Below are 25,469 nucleotides of genomic sequence, written 5' to 3'. Positions count from 1 at the left end.
AATAACCTTTCATCTGAATAAGTTACAATAATTTTGTCAAGATAGAAATGCAAATTTTAAAAGACATCAAAATCTATTTCATGCACATTTTGATATGAAAATTCAAATTTCAAATCAATATAGAAAATGCTTCAGTCTTGGTTTATTTTTACACTATGCTCCCGTTGGACAGGTATTTTAACAGAACCCGGATGGTAATTTGACCTTTTCTGCATCACGCAATGTCCATAAGTACACATGCAACCATATTATATTCCGTAACAGCTGCTACAATTCTAAACCTCATTGTCGTTTTGTCGTTAGGAAAGGGTCTATGTTTTGTTTTCTGAGCTGAGATAATAGAACTGCAGATATGAATTTTGGTGTTTTCATTGCATGTTTGATTTGGAATGGAAATCTTGTTCTAAGCAATAGTAAGTTTATATCAATTATAACTTAAACAGTCAAATGATAAAAAAGAAAGGTACAAATATTAGAAAAAAAATGTGCTAAGCGTTATTTAATTTCCAAATGTCAGTACAAACAAACAATGTAAATAAGGAGATACTGTGGTATGATTGCCTTTGAGAAGTACCCATCCGCGACCAAATTATGTGGATGTAAGAGATCGATTCTGGTCTTCAACAATTAGCAAACCCCGTATCGTACTTTTTGTCACAAAATTTAAAAAAAAAGAAAAACAAGAGCTTCATTTATGATATAACATGTATGACAAACATTAAGCAATATTCACAGAATTATTTCCCGAACTTTGGACAGTAATGTACTAGCACAATTTAAGAACAAACTGTTAAAATCAGTTATAAAGGTCTGTATTCAGATTGGAAAGGTGCTCACTTTCACTACAAACCAGTAAAAGTCTGAAATGGCCTATATCTGTACTCGATTGTACTGATTTTTACTGGACCAGTCTGAATTGGTCTGAAATTTACTTAATAATACTCGACTGTAGTCTGAACTTGTACTGGACCTTTACTCGACTAGTACTTTACTATTTCATACGCGTCTGAACAAGGCCGCACATTGACCTCTAATGGTTTACTTTTATAAATTGTTATTTGGATGAAGAGTTGTCTCATTGGCACTCATACCACATCTTCCTATATCTATCGACCTAGTCTGAACCATGCTCGATCTGGTCTGAACCATACTCGACTTATTCTAACCATACTCGATCAAGTCTGAACCATACTCGATCTAGTCTGAACCATACTTGACCAAGTATTAACTAACTATACTTTGTATTGTATTTCATCAATTACGAAAAAGTTTTTCAACAACATCTATTTCACAGGCTAGAACAACAATTTGAGTTAAAAATGTATTCAAAATATCACTGAAACCAAAACATCTCAATAAACATAATATAACTTCAACAGTACATTCATCAACACTGAAATACAGTGTACATGTATTACATATATATATATATATTTATTATATACTTAGTAGTAAATACAGATAAATTGTATGTGTAATACAATCATTGGCAAGCGTGCTGTATCAGCCACCCGTGATGATATCGATATCAGCACGGTTGCAAAAGCTTTATCACACCTTTAATCTGTATGACGTCACGTCATCGATTGCAGTCACTGTTGCAAAGGCTTTCAAATCCCTAATCTGTATGACGTCATGTCAAACCTATAATCTGTATGACGTCATGTTACATAAAAAACATCTACTTGAGGTATATGAATACACATGGAAAAAAGTATTGCAACACCTTGATTTTTTAAAACTTGAAAAATCAGCCTTTTATTTTGGATGGAATATGATAAAATATTTGTAAAATAATATTGAAACATAGTTTATGATTACATTGGTATATAATAAAGTGTATATGATATGGCTTTTTCAATATCACACACCATATCAACCCTCAACCAATATAATACCTCGAGCAGAGCTCTTGGGATTATATTGGTGTCTCGGGTTGATACGGATGCGATATTGAAAAAGCCATATGATATTCTCTATATATATCAACTTTAAAATTCAAATCAAACATGATTAAATAATCTCAAAACTGAATTGTTTTTCACAAATTTTTTTATGTCTCAGATATACAAAAAATGTATTGTATGGTTCCTGGACATTTTTTTTACCATTATCATTAACTTAAGCCTATGATAGACTAATGGTGTCAGTTGAGTGTAGTTAATAATGCAGTGAACTTTTTTTTTATCAAAATAAATATAAAATATTATAAAAAGTAACTTAATAAATTAAAAAAAAATTGTTTGATATTAACCAAGAATTCTATATTATCATGATAATTGAACTTCCATAGCAATCCATGCTAACTTTTGAAAAAAGAAATGTGTTCCAAAGTTACAGAAAATTTTGTTTTAATTAACTTTTGTGTAAAAATTAAAGAATTGGCATTCAAGAAGCATTTTAACAAGGTTTATATACCTCAGTACATGTGTGTTTTACAGGTAAATATAAAGCCATTTTTTTTTCTAAACTCGTGTATAACTTATCTAGTAAATTCAAAAGGCCTTGCGATTTAAGTTAAACAGGATGTTGCAATTTTGATTGATTGTTATTTAGAAGTTAATACTCTATGACCAGATGTGATCTTTTTATTGAGTTTGCTCCAAGCAGGAGGAGGTATTACTTTATACTTTCCACTAATCAGAAGAACATTTTTTTTAAATTTCTTTCATTGTTGTCCCTTTTTGACATATATTATATATCATATATCCCAGAATCTACCTCTAACCCGAATTATAATAATAGATATATTTCTAATATAAGGTTATATATAAATATATTTATTTTAACAGTTAACATTTAAAAAAAATAGTATAGGTTATTTGGTCAAGATTGGTTCAGACTGGTCGAGTATGGTTCAGACCTTTGGTCAAGTATGGTTTACACTGAGAATATAGGTCGAGAATGGGTTAAGACTGTATTAGACTGGTCGAGCAATACTTCAGACTATTTTCAAGGGCAAAGATAAGGGTACAAATCAGTTCAGTCGAGTATGGTTTAGTAATGTAATGTAAAATTCAGACCAATACAGACTGGTCGGGTAAAAATCAGTACAGTCGAGTACAGATATAGGCTATTTCAGACTTGTACTGGTTTGTAGTGTATGAGCTAACAAAAGATAAAAGACACATTGTTGTCTTAGCTGACTGAAGACAATTTAAAACAGAGTTAATCTCTTATGTACAGGGATTGTACTAGTTCCCTTCTGCTTACGGAGATTCATTGGAACTCGTTATTTTTGTTATTTTACTTTTTCGTGTCTTTTTTTCATCAATTGTTAGTCATGATGACGTCTCTTAATGTTGGGCTATGCAAATGTTTTTCATATACTGAAAACTATCCAGATTAGCTTGATGGCTAACATAGGAATAATAATTTTATAAAATAGTGTGGTAGAATGCTACATGAAAACTAATATACTGTAAACCAACTAATTTTCGCCAGCGGTTTATTTTCGCGAGCGATTTATTTTCGCGTCTTTCGCAAGTAGAAAAATAACGCGAATATAATCGTCGTAAATTTGTAAATCTTGGATCTTTCCTTATAGAACTACATAAAATAGTTAAGAATATCGTGATATTAAATCGACGTGAAGTGGAATAGAAAGAGCTAAACGCGAAATAAAGTATCCGAGAAAATAAGTTGGTTTACAGTATGTCTAATTGTTGAAATTGTAAGGTTAATGTCTTGTATACCTCGCATTTCCTTAATCACTATATATCGTTTCTTTTACATTGATAAAGAGTTCCAACATACGAATCTAACAGTAAAGACTAAACATACGTCAGAAATATCACTACTATCAAGTTTTGCTCAATTTATGAATTTATGAATTTATGAATTTATAAACGGCCTTTTATAGATGACTATAGGGTATGTGTTTTTATAATTGTCGAAGACCGTACGGTTGGCTGTATATTCTTACATCCTCTTCATCTGAACGTTGGTAGATATTTGTCTTATAGGTAATCCTACCACATCTTCTCATTCTACGAAATTAAGCAAGATCGATATACTTTAATTGTTTAATATTACATTCCCCTTGTTTTCTTGTTTGTTTGTTTCTGTCATGATAAGATTTGCGAACACGTTTACACAGTATTGTCATTTTTTGTCGAATGTATAAATGAATAACTTTCTCCTTTTTGTTAAATCAACATCTATCTTATGTGTGTGTTTCTTCCATAATAAGATTTGCAAACACGTTCATACAGCATTTTTATTTCATGTAGAATGAATTATTTAAACACTTTCTTCCTCTTCATATGCATTTTTATCTGTGATTTCTCTTTTTAAAATAGAACAAGAGATAATTGAAGATCTAAAAAACATTATCTACAAAATAAAGAATAGTGTAGACGATTTTCGACCAGGTAATTTGTCTTAAATTTAATAGTTTCATTGTTCTATGCAATACAGAAAGAATATTTAAAGTAATAAAGAATTTTTTTTTAAGATGGCATATATCTGAAGAATATCGAAAAATGGCCTTTGGATTATTTCCTTGTGTATAGAAAATAAACTCATCATTTATACCAAGATTGAAATTTCATATTTCCAACAGACGCGCGTTTCGTCTACAAAAGACTAATCAGTGACGTTTGAATAAAAAATTGTTAAAATGACCAAATAAAGCAGGAAGAGCATGGAAGACCAAACATTCCTGAATGTTTTGCCAAATACGGCAAAGGTAATCTATTCCTGAATAAAAAATCCTAAGTATTTCAAAATTCAAAGTTTTGTAAACAGTAAATTTATCATCAAAATTCATATCAATGATAATCAATACCAACACAGGCGTGCTGACTACTGGGCTTGTGACACCCTCGGGGAATTAAAACTCCATCAGAAGTGGCATCGATAAGGTGCTTGTAAATAAACTCATCATAGATACCAGGAATTATATTTTATATTTGCGTCAGACGCGCGTGTCGTCCATAAACGACTCATCAGTGACGCCCGAATAATGTTGAAATGGCCAAATAAAGAAGAAGTTGAAGAGAAAAAGACCAAAAATTTGGCCCATACAGCCAAGGTTATCTATTCTGAGGTACAAAAGCCTTTTTAATATAAAAAGTTAAAGTTTTGTAAACAGTTAATTTATAATCAAAAACATATCAATGATAATTCATGTCAACACAGAAGCGCTGACAACTGGGTTTGTAAAATGATTATTCTGATTTTAAAAATATATAACTATGATGATTCGATAGAAATAACCTTATAATAAAAATAAAAGTAAATCGTTGTGATCTTAGATCGTCAAATTAAAGAACGTAATTCAAAATGATCATAAACATTACACATAAGAAAAGAAGTGATTGTGCGGGTTAAACCTAACAACTTGGATATCTGTGTAACAGTGACTGTTAAAATCCAAATGAAATGGCTTAACTGATTAATATTGTATATAAAACAAAAAACATCTTAAAAAGACAAAAGGTATAAATGTTGCTTGATTCGATCGACCATTGCTCTATTTGAATATTTGCTTTGTTTGTGTCGTATACTTCTTTCTCTTGAGAACATTTTTAACACCTCTTAATATTTATACATCGTCATGCAGATTTAACTTCAGTGATTTTTTGATTTTTTTTTAAATTTCAACAGAAAGCAAATAACCTATATATGCTTGTCAAAAGCACAAAATAGTATTCATTCTCAATTCTCGAAATTGGTGGTCAGAAAAATAAATGATTTTGAGGAATTCACATTGCAGTTTAAGCCTGATATATTTGATTTTTTTTTACAGAGAACGCATCATACGATAAGATAATATACTAATAAAACTAACAAAACTTTTGGCTTTATTCTATGCTCTCAGGTTCAGCGTCTATTCCAGCTTTCACTGCAATTTTGTCGAAGGATTTGACTCCACTAGCCAATCAAATTATAAAATTTGACTCCGTGAATACAAATGTTGGTGGACATTACTCGTCTAGTACTGGAGTATTTACGCCACCGAGGGACGGAATTTATATGATATCGGCTACAATAAGGTCAACAGGTGGACAACATTTGCATTGTGCGCTATGGGTCAATGATGCTATAAAAGAAAAACTCTTTGGCACAAATTACACAACAGGAACTGTCAACGCCGTCTTAAAACTGAATAAAGGAGACAGGGTTTTCATAAAGAAAGACCAACGAAGTGGAGAATATATGCTTGGACGTGGTTGGTCGATGTTTTCTGGTTATTTCATTGCATAAAAAGTCTAACTTTAGCATAATTAAATATCATTGTTGATCTTTAGATGCTTGTTGTTATTTTTTCTTTTTCTGTTTTTGTGCTGTTGAGCTGCTCTCATATTAATGTGATGTATTTCTAATATGAGGTGCTTCTATCGCTTTGTGAATAAACCCAAGCTCTAAATCCAATCAAATTTGTTTGCAAATGCGTAGATTGACTACTTCAGAATAATGAATTTTATCAAATTGGCATGCATATAATATATATTTCATTAACTTTAAAAACTCCCAAACTCTTAAATGATGCACATGTTGTTACTAATTCATTTATTATGACTGTAATGTGTTGCATTCCGAAATTGACATATTTAACATAGATAAGGCAACCGTTCATGTTGACTGTTCAAAAACTCCTCCCTTTGAAACATCACAGTGCCAGCTTTTTGCTTCTTTACAAACAAAAAGGGAGGTTCACGGAAGAGCCTACACAAACGCTCTACACTTTTACACATCGGATTTAGAAATTACCTAAATTATCCTAATCAGAATCGAAATCATTGATACAATCTATACTTTATTGTAGTTTTAAAATAGGTAGGCATTACATTCGTGTTATTTTCGCTCTTACTTTCGCTCGGGCAAATAAAAACACGAATATAATGCCTACCCATGTTAAAACTACAATCAAGTACAGCTTGCATAAGTTATTTCTTAATTAATCGGTAGATCTCAAATGTATAAATTGTCAATAATCATTGCCGCCTATGATAGAAAGAGACAACGTTTGTCTTAAAATATGAAAATACTTACTAAAACTAAACAAGTACATGAACAAGACAAACTGGCCAAAGACTATTCTCTGTCAAGTAGTGTTTAAACAAATAGTAGAATTTATGAACTTTTTTCATGACCTTTGAAGCGTGTTGAACAGCATACTAGTATATGCATCTTAAAACATAATTAAAAACCTATCAAAATCAAGACTTCCTGACTCGTGGAAATAATCTTTGATAGATTAATAGTATAACGATTGTTTTCAAAAGTTCAAGTGTCAGCATACATGATTCACCCAGAGTTCTCGCTTCATACGGGTAATCAAAAAGACAAACGTCAGTTTACAATTTATTACAATTAATTACAAATACAAACATTAGCACAAAGACATTAAAAAAGACAAAGATAAAAAAAAAAGTTATACCAGAAAGACAAACGTCAGCACAAAAGCCATCATGCTTAGTACCGAACACGACATATTCCCGAAAATTACTGTTTTACCGAGTGTGAATTTGCGTCGCTCTACGACCCGTCTCGGTATTTTTTACATCCAAAATTCAGGTATTTATTTTTGATTTTCTGTTGTGGTTTCGGTAGGATAATGTAATATGTCTTATCGTCTGTAGTCCCAATCTTTAAAAAAATAGCTTGTCATGATAATTTATTGAATGATATTGTGAAAATAATTATATGAAGTCAAGATTTCATAATCGTTACGTAAGTGCGTCACTGATTGTGATGTCCTGTGCTGTCTGTCGTTGATGGAATGTTTTCGTTGTTGTTCTGCGGTTTGCATGTTGTGTCGACCATTATATTATTTGTGCGTTTCTCTGTGATGAGTGTTCCTGCATGTGTGTGTGCTGTTTTTCTGTCACGTAGTGTTTTCATTATAGCGAAATTTGTTAACATTGCCAGATAAGTGGGAGGTTTCGCCAGCCATATTACTAGGTTCAACCCACCATATTTTTAAAATTTCCTGTACCAAGTCATTGTTTGATATGAAAGTTGTTATCAAATACTTCTTTTCTATGTATGTTAGCATTTGTTTTGTTTCTTGTTATACCGTTGATTTCCTCTTATAGTTGATGTTTTCATCGGTTTCATATATCTCAATTGATTTATGACTTTTGATATGGGGCATTTTACTGTTGCCTTTACTTTTCATGTCAGGGCGTTTTATACTCGTCTATACGGTATGGGTTTTCTCTCTGTTAGAGGCTATATGGTTACCTATAATTGCTAACATATTTTACTTTGGTCGATATTTGTCTCATTGGGAATAATACCACATCTCCTTATTGTATCGCACAAAGATAATTTAAAAAAAATCAAACATCATCACAAAGTTACTCATATTGATACACGGGCCATTGTACCTAAACACAAAGAAAACGGCATCACAAAGTGTATCATACAGACAACCGCCAGAACTAAAAAATTACAAACCAATAATCAACACAAAACTCATAGTACAGACAAACGTCAGCACAAGGTTAATGATGAATGACGTAAGCGCAAATCTTATCACAAAGAAAAACGTCAACACATGACTTAAAAAGAAAATCGTCACCATTACGTGAATCACAGAAAAAAATAAGTGAAAGTTTGTGACAAATACAAACGTCTATACACTATTCAATAGAAAGATAAAAGTCAGTAAAAAATAAATCCCAAATTCAAATGTCAGCACACAGTTCGTAATAAAGACACATGCCAATCCAAAGTTTATCACAAGGACAAACGTCAATAAACAATTAATTAGAAAGACAAACTGACGTGCTTGGCGTTGATCACAGAGACAGACTTCAGCCGGAATTTAATCAAATTCAACACTTAGTTCATCATATTAAAAACAATGCTCAACACACAATTAATCACAAAGACATAGACAGTTTTTAATAATAGAAAAAAATAAAACATAACCGAAAGACTTGCATCCAATCAACTTAAATGACCACTCCTTCCTCCTAATTGTTTTCCCGGTGTCGAGCCTTTATTACTAAAAATACAATTTGCCATCAGTAGTTGTTTTGTTAAAAGCCATCGGTTCCCTTCATAGTTGGGAAGTATCTTCTTTTTTTAACGGTGGTTTATAGAGTGCTTGAATTGCACGTCTTTTCGTTCTTCTTATCCTTACTTTATAACTGCTCCTGAACCGCTCGACAGAATTGTGTCAAAACTTCAACTGAATTTTACTCTCATGATATTCTTTTTCGCCTCATGTTTGATTACATTATCTGAATGCTTTTTTATGGTTTCCACACGAAAATCATGGACTTTGCAAGAAGCGATGTGTCATTTTGTCAGCTTTGCTTGCAGTAAATCTAGTTTAAACATTTGAAACATCTACACGTATCTGATGTCAGAAGTTTGGAAATTGCATGATCATACAATAACAGATATACGTTCGTCCATTATAGACACCATTAACACCTAACTGTTGTCCAGCATAGATCATTGGCTAAATAATGTGACTCGCGCTGTATTCAAATAACATTCAGATTTCGTAAATGATTATTTCGTTTCATCCAGTGGAATAACCACGATAAAAAAAGTAATAAATAAAAGAGTGATTTTGATTGAAACTGCATAAAGTAAAATAAAAAAAATACTGTTCCAAGAAAAGTCCCTAAACAAATGGTAAAAATAACTCAAGTACAAGTGATAATCACCACTTTACAGTGCCAATTTGTTTGCACCAAATGCGTATTTATACAAAAATGTCTTTTCAGTGATGCTCAAGGTCAAGTGTTTGAAATTCCACAGTCTAATAAAACTATTAAGAGTAAATCCATTAATAAAGAGTGTCATATAATTTCTAAAAGTAAAATATCACGTCAGGAATCACTTTTTATTTTTGTGTAAATTAACAAGTTTGAATTATCACATCAACTTTTTTATTGCAAAAAGAAGTATTCGTAACGTAGTTACAATTCAAAATTTATCATACAAATGGCATTCAAAGATGACCGACAAACATTTAAGTTTTAAAAACTTCAAAATAAAAAAAAAAGAGTCGACAAGTGAGACATTTCAGTCTTTTGCTACCAAATAGATATATCTTATAGAAATAAGGTATGCATAGCTCTGATTTCTTGTACTGGTTTGGTTTTCCTTTCTTTTTCTTTTTTATTTTAACGTCTCTTTTGCGTTTTAATAAATTTTGGATATTTAAATCTATTGCGCTCAAGTTTCACTGATGAATAAAGGCAACAGTAGAATACCGCTGTACAATAGACATAATTCAATTAAGCAAAAGCAAATCCGGATGACAAACGTTAACCGAGTGAAACACAAGAAACTATAAGAGAAAGAAAAAACCGGAACAACAGCAACACTTAACAAAATGAAACGCCAAAATACATAGACACGGTCTATTTGATAGCAACTGTCATATTCCTGACTTGTTACAGGACAAAGAGACATTCATTGTTGAATGGCGCATCTGGTGCAATTACATTGATAACGACAAGAATTTTGTAAATGTTTTCTTTGAAGGTTTTAGAGAATTCGTTGCATCGAAAATGTCATCTAATAGAAACCCGAAAGTACCAAACAAAGAAGAAGAATATCATAATGTCACTGAATTTCAATGTTTCAAATAAATTCATATTTCTAAAAAGATAGAAATAAATATTAACAAAAGACGAAAGGGGATACATATGACACGAATCCCACGATACAAATACAATATGAAAATAGAAACAAAAAATGTATAATCTTAAGTACCAAATGATAGTTATTTTAATAAACTACTTCATGATCATGACCATTCCATGATTATAAGATTGATTTCCATCTTATTATCGTCATCAATTGGTGAAACTATAAATATGCTAAGGCTGAAGAGGAAACCTTTAAACATTTTATTTAAAACAAAATAAATAAGTTCAAAATTGGTAGTATCAAAGCTTAAAGAATTAAAGTGAAATAAACGAAGAGGGAAAGTAAACTTGAATTATTTAGATATAGATTGCTTAAAACAGATTTTTGAAATTTCAAATAGTAAAATCACAAAAATACTGAACTCAGAGGAAAATCTAATCGGAAAGTCCATAATCACATGGCAAAATCAAATAACAAAACACATTAAAAACGAATGGACAAGTTCTGTCATATTCAACAGGGTTCCACATTGGTCACTGTAGTAACTTCACGAAATAAGTGCAAACTGTAAACATTATTTTGAAAAAAAGATTTGTTTCAATTGACATAGCCACTATCTCGTTCTTTTACCGTGCTTATTACGTCACCGAATAAGCTTTTGTCATCAAATATGTTGTAGCCATGTCAAACATGACGGGTTTGTCTTGTTTAGCAGGATGTGCTACCATTTGGTGGCTAGATACGGCTGATGTTCTTCTCATATATTTTATGATGGTTTAATACTACACCCATAACAAGAGGGATTGTACTTGGTATTCATATGATGAAGATATAATCTTTCAAACAGTTTAAACGAGGTCTGGAGCTGGCATGTCAATAACTGCTAGTTGTCCTTTGTTAATTTATGTATCATTGTCATTTTGTTTAGTTTCTTTTGTTAATTTATGTATCATTGTCATTTTGTTTAGTTTCTTTTGTTAAGTTATGTATCATTGTAATTTTGTTTAGTTTCTTTTGTTAATTTATGTATCATTGTCATTTTGTTTAGTTTCTTTTGTTAATTTATGTATCATTGTCATTTTGTTTAGTTTCTTTTGTTAATTTATGTATCATTGTCATTTTGTTTAGTTTCTTTTGTTAATTTATGTATCATTGTCATTTTGTTTAGTTTCTTTTTTTACCTTTTCTGTCATCGGACTCGGACAACTTTTGAACTGAGATTTACTGTGCGTATTATTGTGTGTTTGTTTTTCTACATTGGCTAGAGGTAAAGGGGACGGTTGAGATAACAAAAAACATGTTCAACCCCCGCTGCATTTTTGCACCTGTCCCACGTCAGGAGCCTCTGGCCTTTGTTAGTCTTGTATGATTTTGTATTTTAGTTTCTTGTGTAAATGTCGGGATTCATTATAACTGAAGTAGTATATATTTTTGTTAAGCGGCCAGCTGAAGCACGCTTTCTGGTGCGGGAGTTTCTCGCTGCATTGAAGACCCTTTGGTGGTCTTCGGCTGTTGTCTGCTCTTAAGTCGGGTTGTTATCTCTTTAACCGGGGTAATAATCTTTGAAACTATTGACTCTCAAAAAGTCTGTGGAATGAAATAGCACAACCATTTCATTATTTTTTATATAGAAAAAACATACTGAGGTATAATAGCATTCGAAAACTAACATCGCTGCTGATTTTCATTCGCTTTTTTTGAAGACATATGTACAAATGAGGAAGCTCATTCAAATACATTTTTGTAACAAGATATCTCGTCCAAGCTGGACAGTGCAAAGAAAGAATACGATCAGGAAATTGTGTATATTTTTTAAAATATGGAAGCCAAACAAAGGGAGATAAATATTTTGAAAGAGTGAAAAATGTCAACAAAATACATACATTGTACATATTTTTATCGGATTTCATTATATCTCAATAGTCATTTTTTTGTACATGAGCCGTTACAAATTATTTTTCTCCAATGGTTAAGCAAATTGAAAATTGATTTGTTTATTCATCAAAAGTCTATAGTAACTCTGCTTATGAACAGTATAATTGATGAACATGCACAACATTTTCGATATATATCAAGGAGGATTCTACCTGCATATAGAATTAATAGACAAGAGAATAAAATTGAATTTTTCGTACTTTTAGAAAAAAATGGAAAACAACACCTCTATTGATAATTAAACCATCAGTTTACAACTGATAATATTGATCCGCTGTTTCGGAAGACTTCATGACATGGAAAAAATAGACATAAATTTATTACAAGAACACTCGTCAAAACTAGACAAAGCAAAGAAGGAATACTATCAGGAAATATTGAATCTAATTTAAAATGTTTAAGCTTGAAGGATGCCATGAAGAGGAGATAAATGTTTTGAAAATATGACATATGTCAAAGCAATACATACATTGTTTTAACTTTATATCAATTTAAAGTTATTGAAATACGATAGAAAGTTACATGTATTAGTATAAGTAATACTCAATTCGCTCTGTTAACAGCAATTATTTAAAATGTATAATCAACCTTTTTTTGCTAAACGTTCTGGAACACATTTAAAAAAATGTTGTCTGTCTAGTCTACTCATCATTCAGAGTTCTTAACATTATATCTCTCTAAACACTTTCAGAATTAATGGCACCAAATCGCCTGCACTGCAGCCATCCCGCTAGACCACACGACCACCTGGGTCGTGTGGTCTAGCGGGACGGCTGCAGTGCAGGCGATTTGGTGTCACGATATCACAGTAGCATGGGTTCGAATCCCGGCGAGAGAAGAACCAAAAATTTGCGAAAGCAAATTTACAGATCTAACATTGTTGGGTTGATGTTTAGACGAGTTGTATACACATTATGTACACAGTCATGTATCACCATCATTGATGGCAATCCGATGGATACATCTGTTGTAGAGTTGTCACTGACTCAGACGTACTTATATATATATATATATATATATATATATATATATATATATATATATATATATAGCAAAAGTAAATAAACACGGTGTACAGAATGTATATAATAATATTTTTAAATTTGCAAACTACATTTCACATCAAATAATAACAGTTCGTTAAAATATTGTCACTAGCGCTTTCATGCCTTCTGGCAATCTTTAGGCGACGTTTTAACAATGCCCTTGACGACACTGCCGTTGGTAACGTTTATTACGTTACAATAACTGTAAGGGGAGATAAATCAAACGTGTTTACGTAGATCCGTTTAATTTTGGCTGAAAGTCCTTTATAAAGTGTGCTTCCTTTGCCAGTCTTTTATATTTGTTTGATTCGTTCATTTTATAGAACTGATATACGGTAAATTTTCCACTACTGCACGTTTCGAAATGTTCGCTCACATCTTGCATTCGTGTGGATGGATCTCGTATCTGTTGTCTGTGAACACGAACTCTTTGACAGATTGAATTACCAGTCTGTCCGATGTACCATTCCTTGCAAGTGATGCATACAATACAGTAAATAAGGTTTACAGTTTTGCAATTCATGTCTGCATTTGCAACAATGGTTTGGCCGTTTTTCAATGTTATTTGCGGGCCGGTTGCCATATATTCACAAAGACCACATCTAGGGTCATTACATTTTGAAACGTTGTATTGTATTCCATTTGGGTCATAAAACTTAGCCCTTGTTAAAATCTTTTTAAGATTTAAAGGCTGTCTTTTACTTTTCAGGAATTTTTCTGTAGGGAAAAGCTTTTTTAATTTTTTCGTTTTTTGTAAAACTGGCAAATTTGCTTTTATGACGTTGAATATGTCAGGATTGTACGGGTTATGAGTGCTAACAAACGAGATAAGTTCTGTATTACTCTCTTTACGTGCTGTGGACCTGAGTTCCGTCATTGGTATTGCTTTTGCCTTTTCTATTCCCTTTTCTATTAGTGGGTTTGGATAGTTTTGTTCTTTCAAAAACACCTTTAGTTCATTCAAACGTAATTCCTTCGTGAAATCATCACTCACAATTGTACATACACGTCGTGCTAGACAAAACGGGATGTTTCTTTTCGTATGTGAAGGATGACATGAATGAAAATTCAGGTATTGCTGGGTGTCCGTCTTCTTATAATATATATCTGTGGTTAAGGTTGTTCCATTCTTTAATATTAAAATATCTAGAAATGGCAGTCTTTGTTCGCTAGATTCGATGGTAAATTTAATCGAAGGATGTAATGTGTTCATCAGACTATGAAACTTCTCTAAATTGTAAGTTTGTTTAAAATGATAAAACAGTCGTCTAAGAATCGCTTCCATTCCGATTTTAATAAACGTTACTAACGGCAGTGTCGTCAAGGACATTGTTAAAACGTCGCCTGAAGATTGCCAGAAGGCATGAAAGCGCTAGTGACAATATTTTAACGAACTGTTATTATTTGATGTGAAATGTAGTTTGCAAATTTAAAAATATTATTATATATATATATATATATATTGACCTAGTAGACAAACAGAACAAAGTCACACTACCAAACGCAACTGCATGTGTTAACACTGATTCGATTTTTAAATCATCTCCCGATAAAAGAGCTAACAAACTTTTTTTTGCATCTTTCGACGACCAAACACTAAGCATGTAAAAGAAAGAATGTAGGACAGAAAGTCACTGACAAAAAGTCACAGACAAAAAGTCACGGACAAAAAGTCACAGGACAAAAAGTCACAATTCATTTTTTCTGATTATTTTCTTTGAATAAAAAACGCTTATTTCTACAAAAATATTTTTATATTTATCGTGAACTGTTGTATTTAAACCAACTTTGTAAACAAAATGTATCAAAAAAATATCAAAGATGATTAAATGTTTGTTAAAAAAACAAAATGTCAAAGTGGCTTGGCACTTAAATGGCTTCATGGTGCCAAGAAATCTTTCTTTTGCACGATTAAAACTAAATAAATCTTTATTTTTCAAGTATAATGACACATTTCCTAAACTTTAATATGAATATATGTATTAACAAGGATATATTTCAAGATATTTCTCGTACATATTCAAACAATTGTCAACATATTATTTGTGACTTTTTGTCCTACCAAATTTGTGACTTTTTGTCCTATCAAATTTGTGACTTTATGACCTGTGACTTTTTGTCCTGTGACTTTCTGTCCGTTTACCAAAAGAAAGATGCTACACTACATCAAATCCAGTACACATAACGACAGTTTTTAATGAGCATTTTTTCTTTTAAATATACACTGTATTTGATTTGATTCAGGATCTTCATTACTTTGATTTCAACCAGCTGCAGACGATAATGTAGACAAAGATGTACATTCTATTCATAGATGCCGACAACTTACATATCTTATCTTTTTACATGGTATAAATGTAGTAAAGGTACAACGATGATCAAATCACAATTATCATAAATTAACAAAAGAATGTTAAAAAAAATCACCCTCAAATTCTTCTGTACACAGGTACTTAATTTGTGAGTCATCTCTCAAGAGACGAACTAGATAATTTACCACACACCTAACATGTTAAGACATTTATACACACTTGTACATAGCATCCCATCATACATATCTAAGATCTAAAAGTAGCATCAATCAACATTCAATCTATATAGATCCTATATTGGCGGCTACAAAATAGTTGCAGTTAAAAAGTATAAAACATTTGACAGAAAGAAAACATTACAACAAATATTTGCAGAAGCTCTATACAAAGACCAAAATTTAAAACGAAATGCATACGAATAATTAAAAGCAATTTGAGGTAAAACAATGTAAAACACATGTTTTGAATTGAGTTTAATATATCGACTATGTTCTGAGATAGGTGATCAATAGAATACCGGTAATTTTGATATTTGTCACATGAGCACATACTTTTTATAAATGTTAAGGTGGATAAGTTAATAAATTGATTTAGTAATTATATCATAAAATCAAGAGTGACGTACAACCCCTGTGCATGTTATATAATTTGACATTAATGAATAAGGATATACAGTTTTGTTGAAACTAACATATACCTGTCAGCTGTAAAAAGAAATATATCGTTCACAAAACGCGAGAGCTATTAGATAGTATAATAGTCTCTGCACCGAACGTATGCATAAATTGTTGAAGAATTTATTTTTGCAAATTTCATTTATCCGCCAAAATATGCGAAATAGATTTACCGCAAAAATTACCCGTTGTATATCTTTTGTATCGTTGCATAGTTACTATTATAAAGTGTTTATAATTTATAAAAGTTAACACCACAATTTCAGTGCATCAATTCAATTATTTATGAACTGAAATTGTACGAACACGCCCAGATGATGTTTGGCTGAATTAAGAGGGATTTTTATTCAGTAACTTTAGAATAATTATTACAGTTGTAGACTCAAACATTGCAAGGATTCGTTTTTTGATGTGATGGTAGCATACATCAGTCCTGCATATCATTTTTTGCAACATGATGAAATCATATTTTTAAGGATCAACACCCAAAAGTCATAAATTCTTGAATCTTAAGTTGGTAGGTACAAATCGTGTGTTCAACGTGAAAAAAGAATTATGGTTGTATGCTCGATATTATTATATTATACGAAATTTCAAATTAAAACCAATTATTGTTAATTTTGGGGAAAACACGAAATTGAGGTTGCTATAGTGACATTACGAAGTCGGTGACTCCAATTATTTTGAATTCATGGTTTTTTTTTTTCAAAATCATTAAACATGTGACACACCTTCACCCAGTATTTAAAGAAAAAAATCAGGTGTATTAGCCATACCATGAAAATGTGTGGATGCAGTTTACAGAATAAAGAATAATGAATTAAAAATAAAAGAATATAGACAAATAGGACAATATAAATAATGAATAGAGCGTAATAGTTTGCTCAAACATAAAATAAATAATGGTGAAAATAAAGAAAAGAGTAAAAGTAGTTAACATTTAAAGAATAACGAACTGAAGACCCAACAAGCCAGACCTAATGGACTTTAAACTTCTTTATTGAAACAATATTTAAACATGTCAGTCATCCGTGAATGTTACTAATAAGGACATTGTATGTTGTAATATAAACATAACAGTAATGGAGAATTATTTAGTTGTTATAATACTGTCTGTATTTGTTCTGCTTGGTGCATTATATGTAACTATAGGGGAACAAAAAATAATCAAAATAAAAGACGAGTTACTTCAACACGGATATGAAATAACATTAGAATCGACGAGAAAGGAACTTACACAAGTGAAAGTAGAATTTGAATTGACCAACAAGGCACTTATACAAGTGAAAGTCGAATTGGAATCTACGAGACAGGAACTTAAACAAGTGCAAGTAGAATTTGAATCTACGAAAAAGGAACTTAAACAAGCACAAGTCGAATTGGAATCGACGAAAACAGAAGTAAAAGAAGCGCAAGTAGAATTAAAATCGACGAGAAATGAACTTCAACAAGTGAAAGTAGAATTGGAATCGACGAAAAGGGAAGTAAAACAAGTAAAAGTGGAATTGGAATCGACGAAAAAGGAAGATAAACAAGTGCAAATAGAAATGGAATCGACCAAAAAGGCAGTTAAACTAGTGAAAGTAGAATTAGATAAGATTATAACAGGTAAATAAACACAAGCCAAGACCATATTTCAGCTATACCATGATACTAGTATTGGCAAATGTTCTTTTTAGCTCACCTGGCCTGAAAGGGCCAATTGAGCTTTTATAATTACTTGGACTCCGTCGTCCGTCATCGTCCGTTAACTTTTAGAAAAAAATATTCTCCTCTGAAACACCTTTGCCAAACTGAACCAAACTTGGCCTAAATCATACTTATGGTTACTTGTTTGAAAAAAGTATCTGATAACCCACCTCATCAACCAAGATGGTCGCCATGGCTAAAAATAGTACATCGGGGTAAAATGCAGTATTTGGCTTATAGCTCTGAAACTAAAGCATATAAAGCAAATCTAAAGGTATGAAAATGTTCATTAGGTCAACTCATATCTGCCCTGAAATTTTCGGACGCATCAGACAACCTCGTAATTGGTTTAAGTTTAAGGACATTTTACATTTTTTGGTTATTATCTTGAATGTCATAATAGATAGAGAAAACTGTAAATAGCAAAATTGTTCAGCGAAGTAGGATCTACAAATAAATCAAATGACTCCTGAAGGATTGTTTGTCCTTCGTAGTCAATGTTGGACAATTTCTTTGTAATTTTCAAACGTCAACCAGCAGTGGCATCGAACCAGTGGTGTATATAGATACCATCATTTGTTATACCTCCTATTTGGTTTCAACGGTTTTATGTGTTTAAACTATTTGTTTATTTGCTTTTCCGAAACTGTCAGTGATCTTTGTAAATGGAGTGTCATCTATGTCAATTTCATCTACTGAATTTACAATTATAATCAGTATACATTTGAAATCAACAAAATCATACAAATTCATGAAGTGACCATGAACAAAGAAAACACAATCTTCTATGCAGACATGAACTTATAAAATCAAACCGTTTCTTGTGTTTGGAGAGAGAGAGAGAGAGAGAGAGAGAGAGAGAGAGAGAGAGAGAGAGAGAGAGAGAGAGAGAGAGAGAGAGTTCACAAAAAAGTTATGATCTTCTCGAGATCTGATTCTCAATTTATCTATGGAGGGCTTATATTGTAACTTTTCAGCTAAAAATTATCAAAATTTTAGAACAAAGGGTACAGGACTATGGTGATAGCCCCCTGATTTCCCAATCTTCTTTATATTAAGCAGACATTTAGTCAATAGGTAGATACAAACGTGACTAAAAGGAATTTGGGTACACTTCCTGTCTTTCATGTTTACGGAGCGCACAAAGTGCCAGTTGGATATTCAAAATATATCGTGAAAACCTACCTGAGACCGCTTAAATGAGGGTGAGACCCCCCTGGTCTTTCAATGTCCATAAAATTTAAGTAAATGATAGACTCTGTATATATAAAGGTTGTATTAGAAGGATTTCCCAGAATAATGTCATATTCGATATCTATGGAGGGCTTATATTGTCACTTTTCAGCTAAAAATTATCAAAATTTTAGGACAAAGGGCACAGGGCAATGGTGATAGCCCCCTGATCTCCTAATCTTCTTAATGTTAAGCAGACATTTAGTCAATAGGTAGATACAAACGTGACTTAAAGGAATTTGGGTTCACTTCCTGTCTATCATGTTTACGGAGCGCCCAAAGTGCCAGTTGGATATTCAAAATATATAGTATAAAACCTACCAGCTGATACCGCTTGAATGAGTGTGAGACCCCCCTGGTCTTTTAATGTCCATAACATTTAAGTAAATCATAGAATCTGTATATATAAAGGTTGTATTAGAATGAAGTCCCAGAATAATGTCATATTATATATCTATGGAGGGCTTATATTGTCACTTTTCAGCTAAAAATCATGAAAATTTTAGGACAAAGAGCACAGGACAATGGTGATAGCCCCCTTATCTCCATATCTACCTAATATTAAACAGACATTAAGTCCATAGGTAGATACAAACGTGACTAAAAGGAATTTGAGTACACTTCCTGTCTTTCATGTTTACGGAGCGCACAAAGTGCCAGTTGGATATTCAAAATATATCGTGAAAACCTACCTGAGACCGCTTAAATGAGTGTGAGATCCTCTGGTCTTTCAATGTCCATAAAATTTAGGTAAATCATAGACTCTGTATATATAAAGGTTGTATTAGAAGGATTTCCAAGAATAATGTCATATTCGATATCTATGGAGGGCTTATATTGTCACTTTTCAGCTAAAAATTATCAAAATTTTAGGGCAAAGGGCACAGGGCAATGGTGAGAGCCCCCTGATCTCTTAATCTTTCTAATATTATGCAGACATTTAGTCAATAGGTAGATACAAACGTGACTAAAAGGAATTTGGGTTCACTTCCTGTCTATCATGTTTACGGAGCGCCCAAAGTGCCAGTTGGATATTCAAAATATATAGTAAAAAACCTACCAGCTGATACCGCTTGAATGAGTGTGAGACCCCCCTGGTCTTTTAATGTCCATAACATTTAAGTAAATCATAGACTCTGTATATATAAAGGTTGTATTAGAAGGATGTCCCAGAATAATGTCATATTATATATCTATGGAGGGCTTATATTGTCACTTTTCAGCTAAAAATCATGAAAATTTTAGGACAAAGAGCACAGGACAATGGTGATAGCCCCCTTATCTCCATATCTACCTAATATTAAGCAGACATTAAGTCCATAGGTAGATACATACGTGACTAAAAGGAATTTGGGTACACTTCCTGTCTTTCATGTTTACAGAGCGCACAAAGTGCCAGTTGGATATTCAAAATATATCGTGAAAACCTACCTGAGACCGCTTAAATGAGTGTGAGACCCTCTGGTCTTTCAATGTCCATAAAAGTTAGGTAAATCATAGACTCTGTATATATAAAGGTTGTATTAGAAGGATTTCCAAGAATAATGTCATATTCGATATCTATGGAGGGCTTATATTGTCACTTTTCAGCTAAAAATTATCAAAATTTTAGGGCATAGGGCACAGGGCAATGGTGAGAGCCCCCTGATCTCTTAATCTTTCTAATATTTTGCAGACATTTAGTCAATAGGTAGATACAAACGTAACTAAAAGGAATTGGGGTTTTTTCTTGTCTATCATGTTTACGGAACGCCCAAAGTGCCAGTTGGATATTCAAAATATATAGTAAAAACCTACCTGATACCGCTTGAATGAGGGTGAGACCCCCCTGGTCTTTCAATGTCCATAACATTTAAGGAAATCATAGACTCTGTATATATAAAGGTTGTATTAGAAGGATTTCCCAGGATAATGTCATATTATATATCTATGGAGGGCTTATATTGTCACATTTCAGCTAAAAATTATCAAAATTTTAGGACAAAGGGCACAGGACAATAGTGATAGCCCCATAATCTCAATATCTGCCTAATATTAAGCAGACATTTAGTCAATAGGTAGATACAAACGTGACTAAAAGAAATTTGGGTACACTTACTGTCTTTCATGTTTACGGAGCGCCTAAAGTGCCAGTTGGATATTCAAAATATATAGTGAAAACCTACCTGAGACCGCTTAAATAAGGGTTAGACTCCCTGGTCTTTCAATGTCCATAAAATTTAAGTAAATGATAGACTCTGTATATATAAAGGTTGTATTAGAAGGATTTCCGAGAATAATGTCATATTCGATATCTGTGAAGGGCTTATGTTGTCACTTTTCAGCTAAAAATATCAAAATATTAGGACAAAGGGCACAGGCCAATGGTAATAGCCCCCTAATCTCCAAATCTGCCTTATAGTAAGCAGACATTTAGTCAATAGGTAGATACAAACGCGACTAAAAGTAATTTGGGTAGACTTACTGTCTTTCATGTTTACGGAGCGCCAAAAGTACCAGTTGGATATTCAAAATATATAGTAAAACCTACCTGAGACCGCTTAAATGAGTGTAAGACCCCCGGGTCTTTCAATGTCCATAAAATTTAAGTAAATCATAGACTCTGTATATATAAAGATTGTATTAGAAGGATTTCCCAGAATAATGTAATAATCGATATCTATGGAGGGCTTATATTGTCACTTTTCAGCTAAAAATTATCAAAATTTTAGGACAAAGGGCGCAGGACAATGGTGATAGCCCCCTGATCTCCCAATCTGCCTTATATTAAGCAGACATTTAGTCAACAGGTAGATACAAACGTGACTAAAAGGAATTCGGGTACACTTCCTGTCTTTCATGTTTACAGAGCGCCCAAAGTGCCAGTTGGATATTCAAAATATATAGTGAAAACCTACCTGATACCGCTTAAATGAGTATGAGACCCCCTGGTCTTTCAATGTCCATAATTGTTTTTTCATCTAATATTCACAGATCATACGTCCATCCCAGCTTTTACTGCTACTTTGTCGAAGGATTCAACTCCGCCAGTCAATCAGATCATAATATTTGACTCCGTAAAGACAAATGTTGGTGGACATTATTCTCCTAGTACTGGAGTATTTACATCACCTAGAAATGGCCTATATATGATATCTGCAACTATGAGGTCAACTGCTTCAAAGCATTTGCATTGTGAGCTATGGGTAAATGAAAGTATGAAAGTAAAGACTTTTGGCACAAATTACTCGACTGGAACGATAAACGCCGTCTTACAATTAAAGACAGGAGACAAGGTTTCCATAAAGAAGGACCAAAGTAGTGGAGAATATATAATTGGACGTGAATGGTCAATGTTTTCTGGTTATTTCATCGCTTAAAAAAATGACTTACTATGACTTACAGAGATGTATGCACTATCTGTCCCATTATATCTAGTGCTTAATAAAAATATAAAAATGCAATCAAAAGCACTTATGACAAGCAAACTGTGTTCTCCTGGAGTCAGGGATGTCGTGGGTTTCGATACCAACTGAGTCAAACAAAAGACCTTGAAATCGATATGCTGCTTTACTGCTAAGTATGATATTGTTGCTAGACAAAATGAACATTTTCTTCTGCATTTGTTCGTAATTAGAAAGTTATCAAAACACACCTGAATTTAAATGTTCAGAAGCCTATATGATACAAAATGATCTAAATCATTACATTATTTAATGAAAAAATGTTATTCAGAACAAGAAGAAATATAACATTTCAGTACCAATTGCTCTACACCAGATCAGTATGTCGACGTGAAATATCTCTTTCTTGATACTCGATGCCAAAATATTTGAAAATATTAAGTTTTTTAAAAACAAGAACAGCGTATAAAATTGAATGGACAAAAAGTTTACCCAAACATTTGACAAGGAATCAGAGCTTTTCATGAGAGAGATATGTTTCCTTAATTTAAACAAATTTCCAAAATGTTTGTAACAGCAAATTTTGATTTTAGAAGACGAAATGCGTATTTTCATTCTTGTTCCAAAGTACTAGATCCAAAGCTGGAAATACTATTGGGGACTAACATTTCATCAGCAGAGGTGTCGACCCTGTACTAGTGATAGTAATTACATTAAAATGTCAAATTTTTCTGCACCAAATGCGCATTTCTACGAAAATATATCTTTAGTAATGATCATGGCCAAGATATTTCAGAGTAAAACTATAAAGAGCAAAGTTATTAAAGAATCTCATATATTTCCTGAAAGTAAAATATCACATCATGAATAGCTTTGTATTAAAGTATTTAGTAAATCAACATATTTTGATTATCAATGTTTATACATTAAAAAAGTATACAAAACGTAGTTAGAATTCGAAATGCATCATACAAATGACATTTGAAAATGTCTGACAAACATTTTTCAGTTTTCAAAATTTCAAAACAAATATGGTTACAAACTAAAATCGAGAGAAGAACATTAACTATAATAGGAAAAAAAAGGAAAAATAGAAACACTGAAATGCAACAAAGACAAACGCCAACATACATAGCAACTTCCATATTCGTGACTTGGTATCGGTCAAAGAGACATTCATTGCCGAATATCGCATCTGGTGCATTAAATTGATAACGTTAATATTAATTTGACCGATCAAGAAAAACAAGTATTTTGAAATTGTTTTTTTTTTTTAATGTTTTAAAGAATTATTTGCCTCGAAAATGTCATCTTATAGATGCTAGCTCTTTTATTTTTTATCATGATGTATTTATCAAATTCCAGGGGAACTCCATCAAGATACAATAAATCTTTGTTTTGTAGAAATTTAAATAAATATTTTATATATTGGACTTTAAATATTTACAAGAAGACGAAAAAGGATATAGATGACAAGATACAAGATTTGTTTCAATTGACATAATCACTATCTCGTCCTTTTCCCGTGCTTATTAGGTCACTGAATAAGCTTTTGTCATCAAATATGATGCAGCCATTTGGCTTTTTTTAGCAGGATGTGCTACCATTTGTTGGCTAGATACGGCTGATGTTATTCTCATATAAATATGAAAATAAAAAACAAAATGTATAATCTGAAGTTACAAATTATATTAACTTTAATGAACTACCTTCACGATCATGACCATTTCGTGATTATAAGATTGATTTCCATCTTTCATCGTCATTAATTGGTGAAACTATAAAAATGCTTAGGCTGAGGAGGAAACCTTTAAACATTTCATATAAATAAGTTCAGAATTTGTTGTATCAAAGCTTATAGAATTGAATTAATATCAAGAGAAAAGGGTAAGTAACCTGGCGTTAATTGGATTAACTTATACTGGAAAGTGTTGAAAATATAAATAGAATTTACAAAAAGGTCTATCTGCCAGTGCTAATATTTTTAAATGATTACTACACTATGTATTATAGAAGGTGGAAGATACCAAAAGGAGAATCAAAACTAATAAGTCTTAGAGAAACCGTCAACATTATCTCATAAAAACAAATCGACAAACAGCAGTCAACAAAACGACAAATAATCAACACGGACCTCAGGCAAAAACAGAAAATATTGTTAGATTTCTGTAACATCACAATAGTAGATTACGTTTGTTTTTTTATTTCTTCATTCGATCATACAATTATAACGAAAATATGAAACATGAAATTGGAGACAGGTCTAAATTTTACCGATCTGCAATGCTACAGAGATCATTTATCCGGTCACATTTATAATATAACTATATATGTAGGACTCTAAAAAGTGCGATGGTGCTCTAAAGTGCGATTGTCACGCTTAAGTGCGATGGTCTACACTAAAGTACGATGGTGTTATCACGCTAAAGTGCGATGGACCAATAGGGTAAGGTTCGAGGGCTTTATAAAAAATGTTAAAGAACACTTAATGTAAAAATAGTCCTTTTGTATAATCTAGTATTATAAGGTATACCATATGTGAAAGGCATTATAATTTAACCGTAGTCTAAAGTGGATGATTCTAAAAGACCGACCACGAAATAATTGCTGAAAAGTAATTTGGGTGTC

General features: G+C 32.2%; 1 protein-coding gene and 1 long non-coding RNA gene across 2 annotated transcripts; both read left to right on the top strand.

Annotated features, from left to right (window-relative positions):
* Window positions 1-302: 302 nt before the first annotated feature.
* LOC143070829 (uncharacterized) lies at window positions 303-6,247 on the top strand. Its single transcript, XR_012976729.1, has 3 exons — window positions 303-413; window positions 4,302-4,373; window positions 5,825-6,247. It is a non-coding gene; the product is annotated as an uncharacterized LOC143070829 (long non-coding RNA).
* Window positions 6,248-17,573: 11,326 nt separating this feature from the next.
* Window positions 17,574-23,184, top strand: LOC143070827 (uncharacterized). The gene is made up of 2 exons (XM_076244952.1): window positions 17,574-18,144; window positions 22,432-23,184. The coding sequence occupies exons 1-2, from the start codon at window positions 17,619-17,621 to the stop codon at window positions 22,815-22,817; spliced, it is 912 nt and encodes a 303-aa protein (XP_076101067.1). The 5' UTR covers window positions 17,574-17,618; the 3' UTR covers window positions 22,818-23,184.
* Window positions 23,185-25,469: the final 2,285 nt, after the last annotated feature.

Source organism: Mytilus galloprovincialis, chromosome 4 (genome assembly GCF_965363235.1).
Source record: "Mytilus galloprovincialis chromosome 4, xbMytGall1.hap1.1, whole genome shotgun sequence".
In the NCBI taxonomy this organism is placed as follows: Eukaryota; Metazoa; Mollusca; class Bivalvia; order Mytilida; family Mytilidae; genus Mytilus; species Mytilus galloprovincialis.
The sequence above is the reverse complement of the archived record's forward strand: the minus strand, read 5'-3'. Positions and strand labels throughout refer to the sequence as shown.

Bases quoted from the DNA above. Each gene is read 5' to 3' on its own strand.
- LOC143070827 (XM_076244952.1), top strand. From the start codon at position 17,619: ATGGAGAATTATTTAGTTGTTATAATACTGTCTGTATTTGTTCTGCTT. The intron at 18,145-22,431 runs GTAAATAAACAC...TAATATTCACAG, and splicing joins ATTAGATAAGATTATAACAG to ATCATACGTCCATCCCAGCT.